We start from the raw sequence: 18982 nt of genomic DNA, 5'->3' as shown, positions 1-18982 counted from the left end.
TGCCTTTTAAGAGAAATTTGCTCTTGAAGGCTTTAACTGCCAAATGGGTTTTAGTTCCAAATATGTAGACACATTAACTTTTATCATGTGCCCAATGCAAAGATGTATTTCTTTATTTCAGATAACAGAACATACCACTTTCAAGCAGAAGATGAACAGGAATACGTAGCGTAAGAATTTTTACGTTTTTTCAAGTTTATTTTGCCAATAAAGATGTATAAAATCACACATAACAGTGGAAATAATTTCCTCAGCTAATGCATTAGTGCCTACTCTCTTTTTTTCTGCTGTTACAAATCTGTAAATGTAAGCTATTTTGTGTCACACTATAGAGCTCTTTTAAAACCTAGTAACTTTAAAACCAAAATTAAACCATACCAAACTAACCAAAACCCCGTTTAGATTGTGTATCCTGCCAGCACCTGGTTTGTGTGAAGTGTTTGGGATGATATTCTAGATCAGCATATTAAGATTCAAATGAAATATTTTTAAATTCTTCTCAATTCTTCTCAAATCTTCTCTGTCAACCCTGTTCTGCAGTTACTTCTTTTCCTCTTTATCCTACCTTTTCCTTGAAATGAAACATAATAAACAGATAAAAGATCTCCATGTTTTCCATAGAAAATATCTATAGGCAGTGCACTTTTTCTTCTGTAGGCCTAGAAATAAACAGCAAAGCATATCTCTGAGATTTGTGTACTTCAGAATCCAGGAACTTGCTTCATTAATACATGTTTCCAATTAGATTATTTCCTTTTAAACAATCTTTCTTCCTGTTGCATCAGAATAATTTCCTGAGAACCATATACCACTGGTTTTTCCTCCTGTGTCACCAGATGTGTGTTGTGCATGTTGTCTATTGCTCAGCACCCAAAAGGTCAAGGAATAAAGTTACTACTGAAGAGGGGACAGCAAAGGCTACCTCATTTTTTCCTTAAATATCCACATTCTAATGGAAGACTCTGTTGCTCCATGTGTTTTTTAAAGATAGAGGGGAAGTTTGTAGGGTGTTTCAGTTGTTTGGTAGCGTTGGCATTGACAACTCAACCTTGAGAGTCATGAGTGAGATAAAAGGGCGGGAGAATTCTTTGTTGTGTAGCTATTTCCTTCTGGGCTTCCACAGCTTTATGTTGGCTTTTACAGTGCAAAGCTGACTTGCTAGTCATGATTACTCTACATTCATTCTGGAACTTAATTATTCCAATAATTTTCTTAGTCAAGAGGAAAGTACTGTTATTTTTTTTATGAGTCGGAAGTTTTTGGTACTCTGCCATAAATCAATTTTTACTGTATTAGTTGGTTTAACAGGTGAAGTGGTTTGTTTGGGGTTTGTTTTTGTCTTAACACATGAGCAAGGTAGGGGAAGAATTAATTAGCAATATCCTTCTTCTCAGAGACAGATGAATAAATTTAGTTTAGTAGGCTTCCTGCTGAACTGTTTTGAAATTCCAGGCTGGTTTTGTTTCCTATTAGGAGCACTGAAATTTTGTCTGTCACTCTGAAGTCAAGTGGTTGAGAAAATTACTTGCTTTGGGATGCAGAATCCTAGAATATCTCAAGTTGGAAGGGACCCTGAAAGGATCATTGAGTCCCATTCTCTGCTCCTGCCACAACTGCCTACGAGTAAATCACATGACTAAGGGTATTGTCCAGATGCTCCTTTAGCACTCACAGGGTTGATATCCTGGCCATTTCCCTGGGGAGCCTGTCTAGTGACCAACCACCCTGTCAGTGAAGAACCTTTGCCTGGCGTCCCATCTGAACTTCCCCTGATGCAGCTTCATTCCATTTCCTCATGTCCTGTCTCTGGTCACCTGAGAGAGGAGTTCAGCACCTCCCCTTCCTCTGCCCTCCTTGAGGAACCAGAATGAGTGTAATTGTAGTGATGAGAAACTATTTTTCTTGTGCAGCCACTGAGTGGATCCTAAAAACCTTTATTATCTAAGGTGTCATGAGGACAGCGCCCCTTGACTTCCAAATTAGTGATTTAAGGGTGTTCTGCTGGAGCTACTTGATATAACTCCTCAGTTAAGAGTTGTCATTGTCTTGTTTCTGTTTCCTCCTGACTGATATGGGTGTGCCTCTCTTAAACCTTTCTTTCCTCTTGTGTTTTGTCCACAGTTTCAGTGCTACCTCTGTTCTGTCTTTTTTAACTTTGTGAACCAATTGAAAATGTGTAAATAGATTTTCAAATCACCATTTTTAATAGACTCACATCTAAATAGAGAAAAAAACCAAGATGTATTTCTTTTTATTCTAGTTTAACTGGTCTTGCATACATTTTCCTCCAGTAATCATTATACACTGCTTCCATAAGTAGCTCCTCAAACTAAATAATAATAATAATAAATTTTACAAGGAGATTTTTTTAAAAACCATTCATACAAAGCACTGAAGCCTATTTTCTGTTACAGATTTATTACTGCTTCCCCTCAAAAATTTCCTTCAGGCCAGTGCTTTTCTTGATTTTTATCCAGGCAGCTGTTTGTTGGCCTTTAATTACTGATTGACCATCCTTAAGTTCTCAATGGATTACTAGTTTTCTCTAGATAAAATACAGTTGTTAGTGGGAAGTGGGGTGTGGGTAGTGTGTTTCTGTATCTGCATGTAAGTATATATTTATGTGTAGATTATAGGAAAAGTAACCTGATTTCTTTTTTTAACAAATACTTAAATAATAGTTGCTTTCTGGTTCTTTAATATAATTGTGAATAGGGCCAAACATCATCTGGTGATGAGCTTTGGGCTCTTTTCTACCCTCTTTTTGAAGGTCAAGGGCATATCCTTACCTGCAGGAAATGCCTGGACTATAAACAAAGCTAGATTTAGAAAGTTTTCTATGAAGAAAAAGACATCTAACTAAAGTCTAGTTTTTAGCAGCAGGCCTCAGACTGCTTTCACCTTGGAAAGACTGAGTTTGAAGGCATTGATATTGTCTGATGCTTCTTCCATACAAAAAAAAGAGTTATATATCAATATTTGAAAAATATTAAGCTATTCTTGTTCCATTTATCTGGAAACAACAGTTTTTCAATATTGATTGTCAGAAGAGACAGTTAAATTTTTACTGAAAAATAAAAAAAAAACCCAAAACTATTAGACTGGTTCTTATTCTTAGGGGAGGGGGTGTTTTTTTGAGTTGAAAATAGCAAATCAAAATAAGAGAAATGTGAGTGAAGTCTGGTCCATGCATGATTAACAAATTCCTATTTCCTGAAGGCACCTAGGATGCCAGAGTTTTGTATAACTTTGTTTCTCCAAAACTGTGAATCTCCAGCAAACAAAATGCCTTAAAGGATGATAAGAAATTACTGATACTCAGAAAAATGAGTTTAACAGATGACTAGACCCCTATTTATTGTGTTGGTATCATGGACTAGTTTAGGTTGGAAAAGACCTTTAACATTATTGAGTCCAATCATTAATCAAAGGCTGCCAAGCCCTCAACTAAACCATGTCCCCAAACACCTCATCCACACATGTTTTAAAGCCCTCCAGGGATGGTGGCCCAACCACTTCCCTGGAGAGCCTGTTCCAGTGCTTAAAAACCCATTTTGTAAAGAATTTTTTTCTTGATATCCAATCTAAATGTCTTCTGGGACAACTTGAGGTAATTTCCTCTTGTCCTAAAACAAGAAGACAAAGCTATTCTGTAAGACTTGATTAAATTCTAAATTATTTGAAAGAACACTACAAAGTATTACCAGAAGGTTTTTGAGTATTAACTGTCAGTATTGTGAAATAGAGCAAATACTTTTTTTTTTTTTTTTTTTAATAATAAAGGAAGAACAAAAAAGACTAATACAGATAAGAAAAAGAAAAAAAAAGTTAGAATGAGTTTTTTAAACTATTAACATTGAATTAACATTCTGTATTTACTGACTTGAATTGTTTATTTTTGAGTGTGCAGCCTGCCAGGAAGGCCTGGTGACCAACTGGGCATTTTTTGATAAGCAGCACCAGTCATTCAGAGATGTCTGTGCTTGTGCTGCCACTGTGGTGCCTCTTGCTCTCACTCACGAGTGCCCCAGTGACAGTCCTGGGCAGAGGCTTCCTTCTACCTGAGCAAACACAACCAAAATAATGATGGCTCTGACAGTTCAGATACTCATGATGAGGAAATCTCTATCAAACTAACAGCTGGCTCAGTTGTGTTTGTTTTAATTGCATCTAATAATTTTTTAATTGTTACTACTCTGTTGAGTTTTATTCAAATTCGGCCTTTTTAACAAACTACTCAAATTGTAACTCAAAAAGAAATTCTCAACAATTGTCAGAATAAATGTTGTTTGTCTGAGTTTAATTGTTATTTTACTCTGTGTACTTAACCAAACATTGGTATGTATTAGAAACAAGATACCACTGCCTCTCATTTTCTAATAACACTGAATTTCATCGTTAAAATTGCAGAAGAATGCCCTCTAGTGTGGGTTCTTCTCATGTAATGAGAAAGATTAATGTACCTTTATTTTTTTCAGCACGTAAACTTTGGAGCAAATTTGTGCTCGAGACTTTCAATTTCTCTTTTATTTTTAAGGTTGATTTTTCAATATTTTTAAAGCATTTTAAGCACTAGTTCCTAGATTATTTTCTGCATATAAAAATTTTAAAATTTTTAAAAACATATGTGCATAAAGTATATAATATGGAATGCCCATATATTAGTTCAGGCACTGAATCTGTGTTCTAAGATTACACATATAAATTACCCTCTGAAATCCTTTAAAGCTTATCTTTTTATTGTTATTCTGTGAGTAATTATGAATTTCAATTTGAAGTTATCTTAGTTTGTTTAGGTGACCATAACCATTTCTGCATATTTCAGAAGACTGATGATTTCAGCAGTCTGAATATTGTAGACATTGAAGACAGTGCCAATTTAAAATATTTCTGCGTTTAAAAAAAAAAAAAATTGCAGTAAATCTAAAATCACTTTACCTATGAGAAATTCTTTTTAGCTTGCTCTTTTTTCCCAAATTCTGCGTCTGCAATGTGTTGGCTCCTTAGTGGAACTGTTTTCCCCTCTTTACTTCCACATGGAGCACAGCAGCTGCTGAGAAGGGGTTTTGTTTGGTTTTAATTAAAACATTATGTGTAAACAACAACTTGCAGAGTTATTGGGAGGGGAGGGAATAGTGCTGATACCATTAAAGAGTCTTGATTCGTTGCACTCAACTGTTGCTCTTCGAATTTTATGTTGGCTATTGGTATTGTTACTCTCGTGTCATCCTCAGTCCCTTGGTTGCCATGGCAATTGTCATTAATTTGGGCTTTACAGTCTGACTCTGATTAGTGCACAGAGATCTGCATGTAAAAAGCAACTAGACATCAATATATTTCCAGGGTGCTTTGCTGTTTCTTCTGTAAAGAGAAAGATGCACATTGGAGAAAGTAGCATTTTCTCCAGGAAGGAGACTTTAGGAAGACTTTGGGCACTTTTTAAAACAGTTTAATTTACAGGAGTTTAATGGCCCCTTTTCTCTTCCACAACTTCTACTTATTTGAGAAACCCAAGAACTTGGCTTTAATATTGTTCACGAAAGGGATGTTAGAATTAAGACTATATCTCTTCTCATTCTTACTTATCTTTTCTCAAATCTTTCCTTTTTTTCTCTCACTTTTCCCCCTCCTTAGTCTCTCCCACAATACAGTCCTTCCCTGTAGTCCCACTAATATTTTCTTCCTGGCAAGATTTCTACAGTTTATAGATTAACATGTATTTGCAAATGCAGATCTTCATTAAGGTCTTTATCTTGTGCTAGATGGATATCAGTGTTGACTAACAGCAAAGAAGAAGCATTAAATATGGCATTCCGTGGAGAGCAGAGCACAGGTGAAAACAGTTTAGAGGATCTGACAAAAGCCATTATTGATGACATACAGAGATTACCCGGCAATGAAGTCTGTTGTGATTGTGGCTCACCAGGTATCTCCATTTGTTCATGTCATCAGCTTCTTGTTGGGAGCAGTGATTTCTTTAAAGAAGTGTTTGTAGAGTGCAAACTAATTTTCTAAGTGATGTTTCTCAGTCTTCAACCTGTTTTTAAAAGATCAAATATGACTTTCCTACATCAGTTCTGTTTAATTCACTAAAATATTTTTGTGTGTTGTCTGTGCTTACTTCCAGCAGTTCAAGCCCCTCTGGAGTTTGAACTGTTCTTGTTGCACTGTGTCTAGATGCTTGTTGCACTTGAATGGAAGTTGCTTGGCATCACTGATCCTGTGCATGCTACTAAGTAGAAGTGAGTAATATTTAGACAATGATTGTGGAAAAGTTGACCTGGCCAGGATCTTGCTCTGAGGCTTTATCTTGGCATGAGACTACTGGAATTGCAGCATCAGAAGTTTTCAGAGGTGGAATAAGTAGTCTTATGAAAAGGATGAGACCCAGAGTTGAAATCCAATCAGATAATATCTTCAGAAATACAGAGTTACAGGTCAGTTATATGTCACTTGGAGCTTGAGAAGGGGCAGCTGGTCACAGTACAACTGAGCTGGTGTGGGAGCTGTGAGAGCTGGGCAGCTGTTGCAGCTTTCTCATCAAAGGGACACTTCAAGAAGGTGATGCTCATTTGGAACTGAGTAGATCTTGTGTATCTTGCTGATGCAGAACTGATCCAAATTTGAAATAGCTAGTTAAAATTACAAACTGGGATATAATTATGTCAAATCCTGGAGTTCATTCAATTATTTTGTTATGTAAAGCTATAGAAACTTCAGATTACAGTTCTCATTCATCTTTTAATTTGTAGTAAAGTTTTAAGCTTCAGCTCTCTACTCCAGCTTGCTGCTTTAAAACTCTTGGCTTAATGCTTCAGCAGTTACTATTTAAGGTCAAGGAAGAGATTAATTTGTGCACAAAGTATGTCTGGAGCTTTTTCTTTTCCTTAAGAACTGGTCATGCTTCTTATGTAGCATTTGTAGTATAAAATCTATTCTAATTATACATGCAGATCTCCTCCATGACAGCATTTTTTAAGGTTTTTTTTTTCCCTGGACTAGCCAGTATTTCTCAAATTTTCTTCAACATGCTGCTGTTTTACATACTGGAAAGCGCTATGATTAATTTTTAATGAAGGACTATTTAAAGTTCAAGAACTAAGTTTTAAAACTTCAGAGGTTGTCAAATTTGGGAGATCTGTTGCTTTTAAAAACAGGAAGTAATTTGTACAGAACACAAATACTAAGTATATTGAAATACATTCATTCACTATGAATGAATAAGTCCAAATTCAGTGCCTTTGGGACTGTTCCTAAATCTGAAAAACTGCATTCCACTGGTAGCAATTTGTGATAGAATTTGCACTAGAGTTTCGAGAAAAGTATGGAATGTTCTTCGTTTATTTTCATTCTTTGAAACATTACATATGGAATCATTTCAGAATACATCTCTTACCACCATTGCAAACCCTTTTTTGGACTTTGATTAAATACTTTGTTTTTCAATTGTGCAGATCCAACATGGCTGTCGACTAATTTGGGCATTTTAACCTGCATTGAGTGTTCTGGAATACACAGAGAAATGGGTGTCCATATTTCTCGAATCCAGTCTTTGGAATTAGACAAATTAGGAACGTCTGAACTCTTGGTAAGTTTGTTTAATTTATAGTGGAGGCGTTTTAGTCAAATGCTGACATCTATGTAGGCAGTACCAAAATGTACAATTTACCAAAATTTACAAATTTAATGTTTTTCAAGGATTGTGTTTTTGCAGAATTTCTCCTTCATAATTCTGTAGATATTTTACAGGTGCATGGTTATATATTATTATATATTATTTGTGCTCTTATCACTTCTCATATCATGTCCTGAGGTGTTGCAGAATCAATATTGACATCCATTATAATCAGTGCCATCAGATTTTTGCCTCTCAACAGCTGATCCTGACCCAAAATCAGGGTCATGATCTAAAAGCTCATGCAATTTCAAACATGAATCTAATTTGACTTGGCAAAGGAGAATGACTGTTGCTAATTCTGAAAGAAAAATACTGGAGGAATCTTAATTTGATGAACGAAATCATGTAATATCAAAGTTAAAAAAGGAATCTGATGTGAGACTACCCCCCCCCAAAAAAAACAAACCAAAAAACCCCAAAACAACAATAAAAGTCAAAAGGAAACAGTTGCAGTAGTTTTATCTCCCTAGCTATGTTTGGCCTGAAAATTGAGAGAAGATGCAAGGCAGATCTGGATTTGGGTATAGGTTCAACATCATCACTTTCTCTCTTCGTGAAATATTGAGGTTTTTTGCAAAGTTATTATTACTCTAAATCAAATTTTACTAAGCACGATCTTAAGTAGGCATGAGCTGTTTTCCCAAAGCAGCTTCCTGATCAGTGTATCAGCACCATTTCAGTGCTCATGCTGCTGGTTCCTCATTCTGGTTTTGTGTTGGAGGCAGATTGTTTTGAAATGCAAATAATTCTGTGACTGTGAAGTCTATTGTACAAATTCTGGCATTATAGAAGCATTTTCTTTCTTTTTAATTGCTCTGTATCTCCATGTGATCATTGGGCTTCAGTTATTCAGTCCTGTATTTTCTATCATCTATTAATAGTGTGGAAAATGCACATTAATAGTCCTGTTGTTAGGTTGCTGTTAGAGCCCAAAAGTCCTCACCTTCATTTATTCTTTTTCTTATGGCAGCTGGCCAAGAATGTAGGAAATACTAGTTTTAATGATATTATGGAAGGGAATTTACCTAGTCCTTCACCTAAACCCAGTCCATCAAGTGATATGTAAGTATTGAATTTTTAAACTCTCTAAGTTTACTGTGGAATATATCTGTGATGTAAAGTGTCTTAAACAGTACCCAAGCCAGGGGAAGGCATGGATGGTAAAAGACTGGAGGTTTTTATTCCCACTATGGAACTTCTAACAAGTTCAGTCTTCAGTCATACAGTCACATTGTAGCTACCTCAGCTTCCTTGTGGAGAAAACTCTTAGTTTGGGTTTTAAGGTGCATTTTTTGGCTCTTGAATGGTTTTGAGTTTTGCAGTAAACACTCAAATGATAAACACAGTAGACTAAATGGCTCTAGCTCTGCTTTTCGTTCGTCTTAATCCCCACAGTAAGAGTAATTTTTGTATATAACAAGAAGACAGGATAAAATTGACAATTTTCCATATTTGGGGCTTGTTTGCAAGAAAGACATGCAGTGTAACAATAAATAGCACACTTTTTATCAGATAGTTTTCTTCTTCCCTTCTCAGCTTCCAAATTAGACAAGGTGATTTTTAAATTATAGCCATTGACCCATTTTTCTAAAAATTTCTAAAGCAAGCTCTATTTTCACACCCCACAGGACTGCACGTAAAGAATTTATCACTGCTAAATATGTAGATCACAAGTTCTCTAGGAAGACTTGTGCATCTGCGGCAGCTAAACTGAGTGAATTACTTGAGGCTGTCAAATCCAGGGATTTACTTGCACTAATTCAAGTCTATGCAGAGGGGGTAGAGTTAATGGAGCCACTGCTGGAGCCTGGACAGGTAAGCTTATCAGGTAAACACTTAATGTTTTAAATCATGTGTATTTGTAAAATGCCCAGGATCTGGGGCTGCTACTTTAGGTGATAAAACAAAATAAATAAGAGATTAAAATTATGGGATTTTTCTTCCTTTCCTTAATGTTGCATCCCTGTGGGGAGGGCAAAGAGCACTTTATCTTTTGTCATCAATTGTTCTAAAGAAGTGTGAAATGCAATAGTGATCTCATACACTGTTTTGGTGTTACTATAGTGTGTTGAAAAGCACCTGTTCTGCAGTGTGTCTCTTTTAGAAAAGTCACAAGGATCTGACTTAATAGCCCAGGGTCGCCTGGTACCACATACAGTGTCATACCTGCTTGTAAAATAGTGGCTGAAGGAACACATTATTGGCTGTCTACAAGTCTCTGTTTACTGTAGACAAGGAAATAATGAATCTGATGACTTCACAGCTTCTGATGAGACATTTACAGAAGTGCAATTTATTTCAACCGGGAAGATTCTTTTGTGTCTATCAAGTTCTGAGTACTCAGAGTCTTCTTCTGAAATCAATAACAGGTTTTTTTTGAAAAATCAGTCCAGGTTGACCTCAATTATCCATGGACAAATGTTCATCATGAGCAAGGTAACCTGTTTCTATAGATAATTGATGTCGTGCAACCACTTGCCCAGCAATGTTTTCTCCCAACCTGGAGACATGTCAGAGAATGTTTTCAACAAGTTGTGTGCAAATAGCTAAGTTGGCAAATGACACAGTGCCTGTCTGTGTTCAGTGGAAGGGATAAGTTCAGTATAGTCTCAGCAACTGAGGTGTCACAGAGTGCTTGTCTTGGAAACACATTACAAATTCTCTGACTGCAAGGTCAGCTTTCTCTATTTGTCATCCACAGCTGTTGCCATAGGATTAGCTCCTCAGTCTTCCCAGCTATTACAGGTAGTGATAAAGGTATGAGCACCAACTGAAAGTAGTTTGCAGTTAGGACATTTGTGGCAGTATTCTCCTCTGTAAATTCTCTGGGGTTTAATAAAATGATATAGTTTTAGTCAGGACTTTACTTCTAAATATATAAGCATATACTGTAATATGCTTTTTTAATTGTCCTTTACGATCAATAGGAGTTAATGAAATCTAAATTTAGAATAACTTCTTGTGCAACTTTTAAATGGAATTAAACAGCATTTCTGTTTCTATTTCAATGCATTAATGCATATGATATATATAGAAAATAAAGTATGATTCAATTCAAGTTCAACAAGGAGAAGCCCTGGATGTGGGGGAAATGCCCCATTCACCAACTTTATGCTCTACCTAAAGAGACCTGGGGGTCCTGATGGACACCAAGGTGAACATGGGCCAGCATGGTGCCCTTGTGGCAGACGTGGCAGCGGTGTTCCTGGCAGTGCAGGTGCATTGGCAGCACGTGAAGGGCAGTGATCCTTCTCTCCACTCAGCACTGGTGAGGCCACAGCTGCAGTGCTGTGCCCAGATCTGGGCTCCCCACAACAGGAGTGACTTGGGCACGCTGGAGAGAAGGGCCACAAACATGTCTGGGAGTCTGGAGCACCTGGAAAGGCCCAGAGATCTGGCAGTGTTCAGCCGGGAGGAGGCTCAGGGGCATCTCATTATTGTATGGAAATACCTGCAGGGTGGGTGGAAAGAAGACAGAGCCCAGTGGTGCCCAGTGATGGGGCCAGAGTCAATGGCACAGACTAGAGCACAGGAGGTACCCTTGAACATCAGGTAACCTTTCTGTATTGTGAGAATGACCAAATACTGGACAGGTTGCCCAGGGATATGGAGTCTCTGTCACTGGAGATATTCCAAAGCCATCTAGACATGGTCCTGGGCAGCTGGCCCTCAGCAGCCCTGCTTGGATAGGGAGGTTGATCTACATGACCTTCACAGGTCCTTTCCAACTTCAACTGTTCTGCAAATCTGTAAGAGTTTTGATGTATGCTGGACTGTGATTTTTGTGATGCTGTTTTTGTAGGAGATAATGTGACTTTGCTTGGTGCTCACCAGGCTGTTGTAAAGCAACAAGTACTGCAAACTTACTCAGTATTCCTTGACAAGATCCCTTTCAGTTATTGGTAGCTACAATGATTAAAGCCTCCTCAGGGTGGTTCCATCTGGGAAAAGTGAGAATTTGGTTTAGGAAAGATCTTGGGAAGTGTAATGCCATTGCTTTTGAAGCACATGTTGTCTTTTAGAGATAGAAAAGAAAATAATAATTTTCATCATAATTTCCAATTTTTATTTTTTTTTTCTGAAAGCCTTATAAAGAGTGAATGAGATGTATCTCATAGGTCTGATATACAAGCTTTGCAGAAATAAGACAGAGATCTAACTTCTGTTTACGTGTGTTTAGGAGCCAGGTGAAACAGCACTTCATTTAGCAGTCCGGACTGCTGACCAAACCTCTCTCCATCTGGTTGACTTCCTTGTACAAAACTGGTATGGATTGCTGACTTCTCATTAAATTGTACATGACAGTCATGGATGTCCAGAGTTGTCCTGGCAGTGCCTTGGACAGTGTTTGCTCATCACTTAAAACCTTTTGCCTTAGATATGTTTCAAAAGAGAATAGTTTAGTACCTTTGAGTTGACCTTTGTACTCCTGATCAGTAGAGAGGGAAAGATTTGTAGATTAAAAGCATTGAAAGCAGTTACATAAAAATAAGATGAAAGGAAAAGCTCTGTAATGTATGAGAGAGCCTTGATTTAGAGCACATGATGATATGTAGCCATGCAAACAAATAGTTCAGGTACAGGAGAGGTGGCAGATAAATGTACCAAATGCAGAACACATGCAAAGGAATTGTAGGAGTAGAAAACAGGTTTCTTTCTCAGAAAATTATGAACAGATGCTAGATTGACTTTGAAAAAGGTGTTCCAATAGTTAATAAACTTTATTAAAGCTATTGAGAGCATAAACTTCTTAATTAGAAATTTGCAGCATCGAGTTTATTGGCTGAGTTGATTTTGTTGTTGAGGGATGTGTTCATAGAAGTAAAAATCGTTAATGAAAAGTGTGAGTTCTGACTATGGGAGAGTGTTATTAAAGTAACAGATGAAAAATAACATTCCAACATTTTCAAGCTGTTTGAGATCATAATTTGAAAAAGGTTTTAGAAGCCCAAATTAGTATTTTGAACATTATTAAAGGATTTTTTTTTTGTCGATTATGTAAAATTATTTTCTTTAGTTATGAGTCTTCATAGTTTCTTCAGACAGCTATAACCTTCTGTGTGCCTCTGTCTGCTGTGTGGGGTTTTGTGGCAGTCTCTAGTTTAGGGGCATCTTTACAACCCTGTGGGCTCTTACTATCAGTATGGGTAACACTGGGAAAAGCTGTTTTCTCCTGTGCTTTGCTTTTCTGGTTTATGGAAATATTTCATTGTTCCCAAAGTATCAGTAACAGTTTTTGAAAAACCTGGGTTTAGAAGTTGCAAGCTGAAGGAAATACAGTTTTTAAAAAGCCATGTGAGTCCCTTTGCACATCTGTTTTTTCCCTAACTCGATGTGTTGTCCTTACATTCCTTCTTACAACTCTTTTGTTCATTCTTACAGCTGCTCTCTTGATAGTTCCTTGACTGCATGGGATTTATTAACCTATGTTAACTGTATCAGAATTATTTTTCAGATATTTCTATTGGGCTAATTTAGCATGTTTGAAAAACAAATTATAGTGGAGTGGCAAGTGGAAAACAACTTGCATGACCTTAGAGAGATTTGGGTTTGAGTCTCTGAGTTTCTGTTCTTTCGTTTCTTAAATGAACATCTGTAGATTTTCAGTCCTTCTCAATTACAGCTCAGGTATTTCCAGTGTCCTTGGGACAATTCTTAATACTTGGAAAGTAATGTTTAATTAAAATTTTTTTTGTCCTACTTCATATTTGTCTATTAAGTTTTATATGCAATTATTATTTATCGGGATGCAAGATCTGAAGTTAATGGCACAACTACTATCATTTTCTTGATGGTTTGTTCTTTTTTTTTTAGTGGAAACCTGGACAAACAAACAGCATTAGGTAATACAGTTTTACACTACTGCAGTATATACAATAAGCCTGAGTGTTTGAAATTGCTTTTGAGGGGGAAGCCAACCCTTGATGTAGGTAAGTTCATTATTTAAAACCAGGAAATACATATTTCATAACATTTCTTCCCATTATTTTAGCCACTTTGGTTTATTCTCTATGCTAAGTAAACTTATAAAATAAACTGTGGTAGAAAGATGAAGACCTTGTGAACAATAAGCCTAAAGGAAACATTCAGTTAAGAAATGGAATTCTTAGAAGGTAATAGCTACAAAAATTCCTGATATGAATTACTAATGGCAAACCCTAAGCAGAGTTCAGAGAGTTCCTTTTCTGACCCATTTTAAACTGCCTGGAATTTAGGTTTGTTTTTTATTCTAGCAGTTGTATGTTATAATGCTTCAAAAGTTTAATTTCACTCTTAGATATGTGGACTTTAAGTACACAGCACTTAATTCTTCTGTTGATATCAATGGCAGCTGGGGTGTGGTTTCCTCCAGCACATTCCAGCCAACACTGCTACTGGTCAGGGAAGAGAGACCATCTAGAGAACAAGAGATTATTCTCTGTTTGTGAACAAACAGCGATTCTGTTTCCAATTAAACTTCTGGTATACCATTGTGACAAATGAACTGATATAGGTACAGCAAGTGTTACACCTATCTCACACATGCAGGTGCAAAGAGAGGCCAAAAGGCAGCTGAGAAAGCTGATCCCATTTTTCAAGAGTTAGGAAGGTATCTCATGCTTGTTAGGCCCAGGAGTTAACTGTGATCAGTGGGTCTATAAAACATTTACATTCAGTCAGTAATGGTATAGAAGATTTTTAATGGCTGATGCAAACTAGATTTTGTTTCTCCCTTTTTCTTCATCACCATTACTTTCCTCCAGTGCCTGGTAAAGAACTGCTGTATAAACTGAAGTTCACAGTTTAGTGGCAGAAGTCACTGTGTTCCCTTTGCCTTTTTACAGACCTTTAGAATGTATTCCAATATTAACATAAGTCAGAGAATTTAATATTAACTTTTTTAGCAGTTATAAGTTCAAGTAGGTTTATTGGTCTTTCCATTGCACTTTCTTCTAGGTAGATGCCAGAGGAGTGTTCACACCTTTTTGGTGCTTTGGTTTTTGAGGGTTTTTTGTGGGAGAGAGGGTGTTGTGCTCCTTTTGTTGTTTGTTTGGTGTTTTTGTTGTTGTTGTTGTTGTTGGGGGTTTTTTTGTTTTTGGGGAGGTTGTTGGTTTGTTTGTGGGGTTTTTGTTTGTTTTTGGTTTTTTGGGGGTTTTTGTTTGGTTGTTGTTGTTTTTTGGGGGGTTTTTGGAGTGATTTCACATAGACCTTGAAACATCAGGTGTACACTTAAAAGATGAAAGTTTGGATTTTATGTAGTCCTTAAGCTATCTGGGTGTTAACCTCACATAAGAGGTACTGTGTTTTCATTCCTTTCCAGATTGAACCATCTCTGATAGATCTTTCCATAAGCAAACCCTTCTTCTAGGGATCTGAATTCTTTCAAAGTCACAGGCCTTTCTAGAGGACTGCTTTGTATTTTTCTGGAATTCCTAACTGACATTCTCTGTGTAGTATTTCACACAGACATTATAGATCTCTGAGCATTTTCAGTTCCTGACCACAGAAATGCTTTACAATCTGGATGTGCTGTAGAGCATTCTCTGTTCCAGCTCCATGGCATTTACTGATGTACTGTGAGAATACGTTTTACCTAGGGTTTATTCACATCAGATATGGGAGTTGTTTCTCTTTACTGAGACTTGCTACTGAGCATCTAGGAAGGATTCCATTAGATATCTGCCTGAGGACCTCCCAGCAGCCTCAGATATCACTTTTTTTAATCAGGTGTTATTTTTAATTGTAAACCATTTTATAGCTTTGAGAAAGACAAAGTTAGTAAGTTTTCAATTTATTCTTGTCCAAATGTCTTCAAATTAGGGCTTCAAGCCTCTACCTATTAATCAAAGTAAAATCTACCTGGATCAACATTTCCTCTTTTCCTTTTTTTTTTTTTTTTTTTTTTTTTTTTAAGTCTTAGAATTAGTTTTCTTTTTTGTGCTATTTTACCCTGTCTGTTTGCTTGTCCTGCTTATTCAGGTAAGAGTTTTATTGGCAAAGGCGTTGAGTGGAGATTGAGATGACTAAATTTCTTTAATTCTCTGCTAGGATGGGTAGGAGGGATTTGGGAACTGTCCCAGCAGCTGCTGCTGTTTAGAAAGAACCTGATGATACATGAAATGCATGAGCACTTAGAGTGGAATCTTAAAGAGCTGCAGCTGCTATAGAGTAAACAGACGTTTTTGATCACTTTTAGATTACTGTGCTAGTAGTAGTGAAATTTATTAAATTGTTTCTTAGGACATCTCAAAGAATTGCTCTTTTTTGTACTGTTAATTTTGTAGTAAACCAAGCTGGAGAGACAGCTCTGGACACAGCAAAGAGAGTGAAAGCTGTCCAGTGCGAGGAACTGGTAAGAGCCGGGCCTGGGGGCAAAGGCAAGGGGGAATGTTTGCTTCTTCAAAAATGTGATCTACTTAAATCATTACCGTTGTCTCTCACACGTGCTATTGCTGCCAGCTGACTGTGTCTTGATCTGAAGGCCCTACCATAGATGTCTATTTGCTTACCTAAAACACAACAGTAATTTGCTTTGTAACATTTTCAGAAAAATGATCTTTCTTCTAGTAGCAGTACTAGTTATTTTAACAAGTGTATTTGAACACCCTAAGTACCAGAGGGTCAGATGTGTCAATAAATACATCATTCAAGGAGATTTGGGCTTCATCACCTCAAAATTTCTTCTTAGAGGCTTTTATATCAGGAGTACTAAACAACCCCTGTAATATTAAAACTGTGAAGAACGTTTTTAGGTCTGGATCTTAGTTTGTCTTTTCCTGCTTTGGCTTTTTTCAGATTATTTAACAGGACAGATAGTTCAGAGATGGTGAAAGTCTTTTTATAAGGAGAATTGAAACAACTTAAAGTTACTCTCCTGAAGGGAGGAAGCAGCTAAAAGGTGATGTCTGGAAGTTGGTGTACCAAAAGATGTAGTACACCAGCTTCTGTGGGACTTTGTCCCTCTACTGAACACAATCAAAGCAAAAACCTCCTGGAATTTTGAGTATGTGCGAGGGATTTTAACAGACACCACTCAAAAAGATTGTTGGAGTTCAAGAAAAAAGGTGTTAAGGATTTTCAAAATGCTTCCTCTGAAGCATTTAGTCAGGAATAAGGAATTTACATCAGACCAACAAAGCTTGTTTGTTCTTGGCCCTCTAAAGTTCCACCAGCATGCATTTAGTAGGCAAGTGAATTTAATTACTATCAAGGTGTTAAAAAGTCTAAGGACTGTGGCAGTTTCACATTCAAGACAAAACCAAGAGAATTTACAAAACACCTACCACTTGCCACTTAATTCTATTTCTTCTTTCTTCTCATTTTGATGATCTGTGGGTATCTACTTTTGCTCTGCAGCTAGTAATTTTAATATCTTTCCTGTGACAATTGAAAGTTCTTGTCATTACTTAATTATTGAATAATCAAAAGACCATGTCCTTCACAAATCAAAGAAATTTTCCATGTTTCTGGGGATACAAGTCAGCATTTTGCTGTGATTGATAAGGCGGGACTGACTTCTCAGTTACTGTTGTGTCTACTGTGTAAGTAGGTGCTGTTTCCAATGATTTTAGTATTCTGTCAGTTGGATCAAGCAGATCACCTGTGCAGCAAACAGTTGGGATGGATTGCTTTTTTCTTTATAATATCCCTTTTAAAAAGTTACTTATGCCATTAATGTGGATCAACTGGCTGTGTTACAGAGCAGTCAAGTGGATGTTATCATTGAGCTTATCTAGCAGTTAATCGTTTAGTTATAGTGATCCAAATTCCATGAATACCTCACTGATTATTTCACTCAACTCTCATAGAGCATTTATGGCTTTTCTCCTTTTTTTTTTTTTTTTTTTTTTTTTAATTTTTGGAGAGAAAATGAATTCTGCATTTTCTTTTTTTCCAAAAGCCAGCAATGAGTTAAGAGTGAAAAAGAAACATGAATGAGCACATTGTTTGCTGTGGGCTATAAAAAAAGAACAGGATAAATAACTAGGTGTTTGCATTATGATAGATACTAAACTCATTTCTGTTGCATAACTGGAGTCTTAACTGTGTAATTAAATTCAGTTTCAGCTCAAGTGGGTTCATGAATACTTACATAACAGATTGGAAATACTTTCTTTAGTCCAAATTTTATTTCAGGAAGATGGTTAAAGGCACTCCTGAATCAACTACTGTCAAGCAGACTACATTTCAAAGGCTGTGAAGGAATAAATAATGATGGAAGATCTAGGCGTTGAAAAGGAGAATTTATCTCCTCAGAATAACCATGAAATGCTCTATTAGGCTTTTTGCTGATCACTGAGGTAGTTGTTTCTTAAAGAATGTGAAATGCATTTGGGCTGGCAAAGTTGAGAAATTTTGTGCTTAAGACATATTGACCTCATCCAGTGAGAGAGAGAGGCAAAATATCTAAATAAAGAGTAATTACCTTTCTATTTGATTTGAGTACAAGGATTGCCATTTTGATGGGGCAGCAATTGTATCCACCAAAATTTATAAATAGGTTTTGCCTTTCCTTTTTGGAAAGGAGGGCTACAGATAAATATGCTTTTGTGCATATACCTTCTCTTCATGTCATCTTTTCAAATGCTTGTCAAACATGGTGACTTCTGCCTATCTTAAGAAAATCTTTCCTTTTTGCCTTTTAGCTGTTTTTCTATACCTCAAACAAGGCACATTTGTGTGATCGCCCTGAAATGGCTTTGTTCTTTTTTGAACCTGGAATAATTTTAAACTTCTAAATATTCCAGTTTATTTCTTGCCATTACAAAACTAACTTAGTTAACACCAAAAGTACAGCAAGTATTTTAACAAGACTTTTTATTTCTTTCAGCTTTCTCAAGCCAAGGCAGGAAAGCTAAACCCACATGTGCATGTGGAGTACGAATGGAATCTTCGTCAGGAAGAAATTGATGAAAGTGACGATGACTTGGATGATAAGGTGAGTGTGAATTACTGGTACAGCTTTGCACAAAAACTGTCAACATCTCTGCTCCCTGGAAATAAATGGTAATTAGAGACCCACTTCAGCCTTTCTTTTGTTACAGATATTTTTTGGGGAAAAAAACCCCTAATTTTGAGGCCTCTGTTAAAGACTGCCAAAGTGCTTTTTGAATATACTTTGTCAACCTATTTATTATGGGCTGTTTCAGAAGTTTGACTTTGACAAAGACATACAGTTTAAATATAAATCAGCAAATCTTACTTTGTTGCTTTATCCTCTTTAGAATTCTAGTCTGTTAAATTTTAGCTGGAGGAAATCCAAAGCTTACATACTTAATTTTTTCCATTAATTAATTAAAAACCCAGTTATTGAATAAATAACTC

General features: G+C 36.6%; 1 protein-coding gene across 3 annotated transcripts in view; it reads left to right on the top strand.

The window, feature by feature from the left end:
- The window catches only part of ASAP1 (ArfGAP with SH3 domain, ankyrin repeat and PH domain 1), a 145639-nt gene that overhangs the window by 99743 nt on the left and 26914 nt on the right, over window positions 1-18982 (top strand). For all 3 annotated transcript variants that reach the window (XM_066336157.1, XM_066336140.1, XM_066336149.1), the window contains 9 exons: window positions 122-170; window positions 5763-5926; window positions 7455-7588; window positions 8649-8740; window positions 9307-9493; window positions 11859-11944; window positions 13493-13608; window positions 15943-16010; window positions 18489-18596. In XM_066336157.1, the coding sequence (XP_066192254.1) occupies window positions 122-170; window positions 5763-5926; window positions 7455-7588; window positions 8649-8740; window positions 9307-9493; window positions 11859-11944; window positions 13493-13608; window positions 15943-16010; window positions 18489-18596 (1004 nt within the window). The remainder of the gene's footprint in view (window positions 1-121; window positions 171-5762; window positions 5927-7454; window positions 7589-8648; window positions 8741-9306; window positions 9494-11858; window positions 11945-13492; window positions 13609-15942; window positions 16011-18488; window positions 18597-18982) is intronic.

The sequence above is a fragment of the Sylvia atricapilla genome, chromosome 1 (assembly GCF_009819655.1).
Source record: "Sylvia atricapilla isolate bSylAtr1 chromosome 1, bSylAtr1.pri, whole genome shotgun sequence".
Taxonomy (NCBI): domain Eukaryota; kingdom Metazoa; phylum Chordata; class Aves; order Passeriformes; family Sylviidae; genus Sylvia; species Sylvia atricapilla.
Note: the sequence above shows the minus strand (reverse complement) of the source record. Positions and strands in the feature narration are given on the sequence as shown.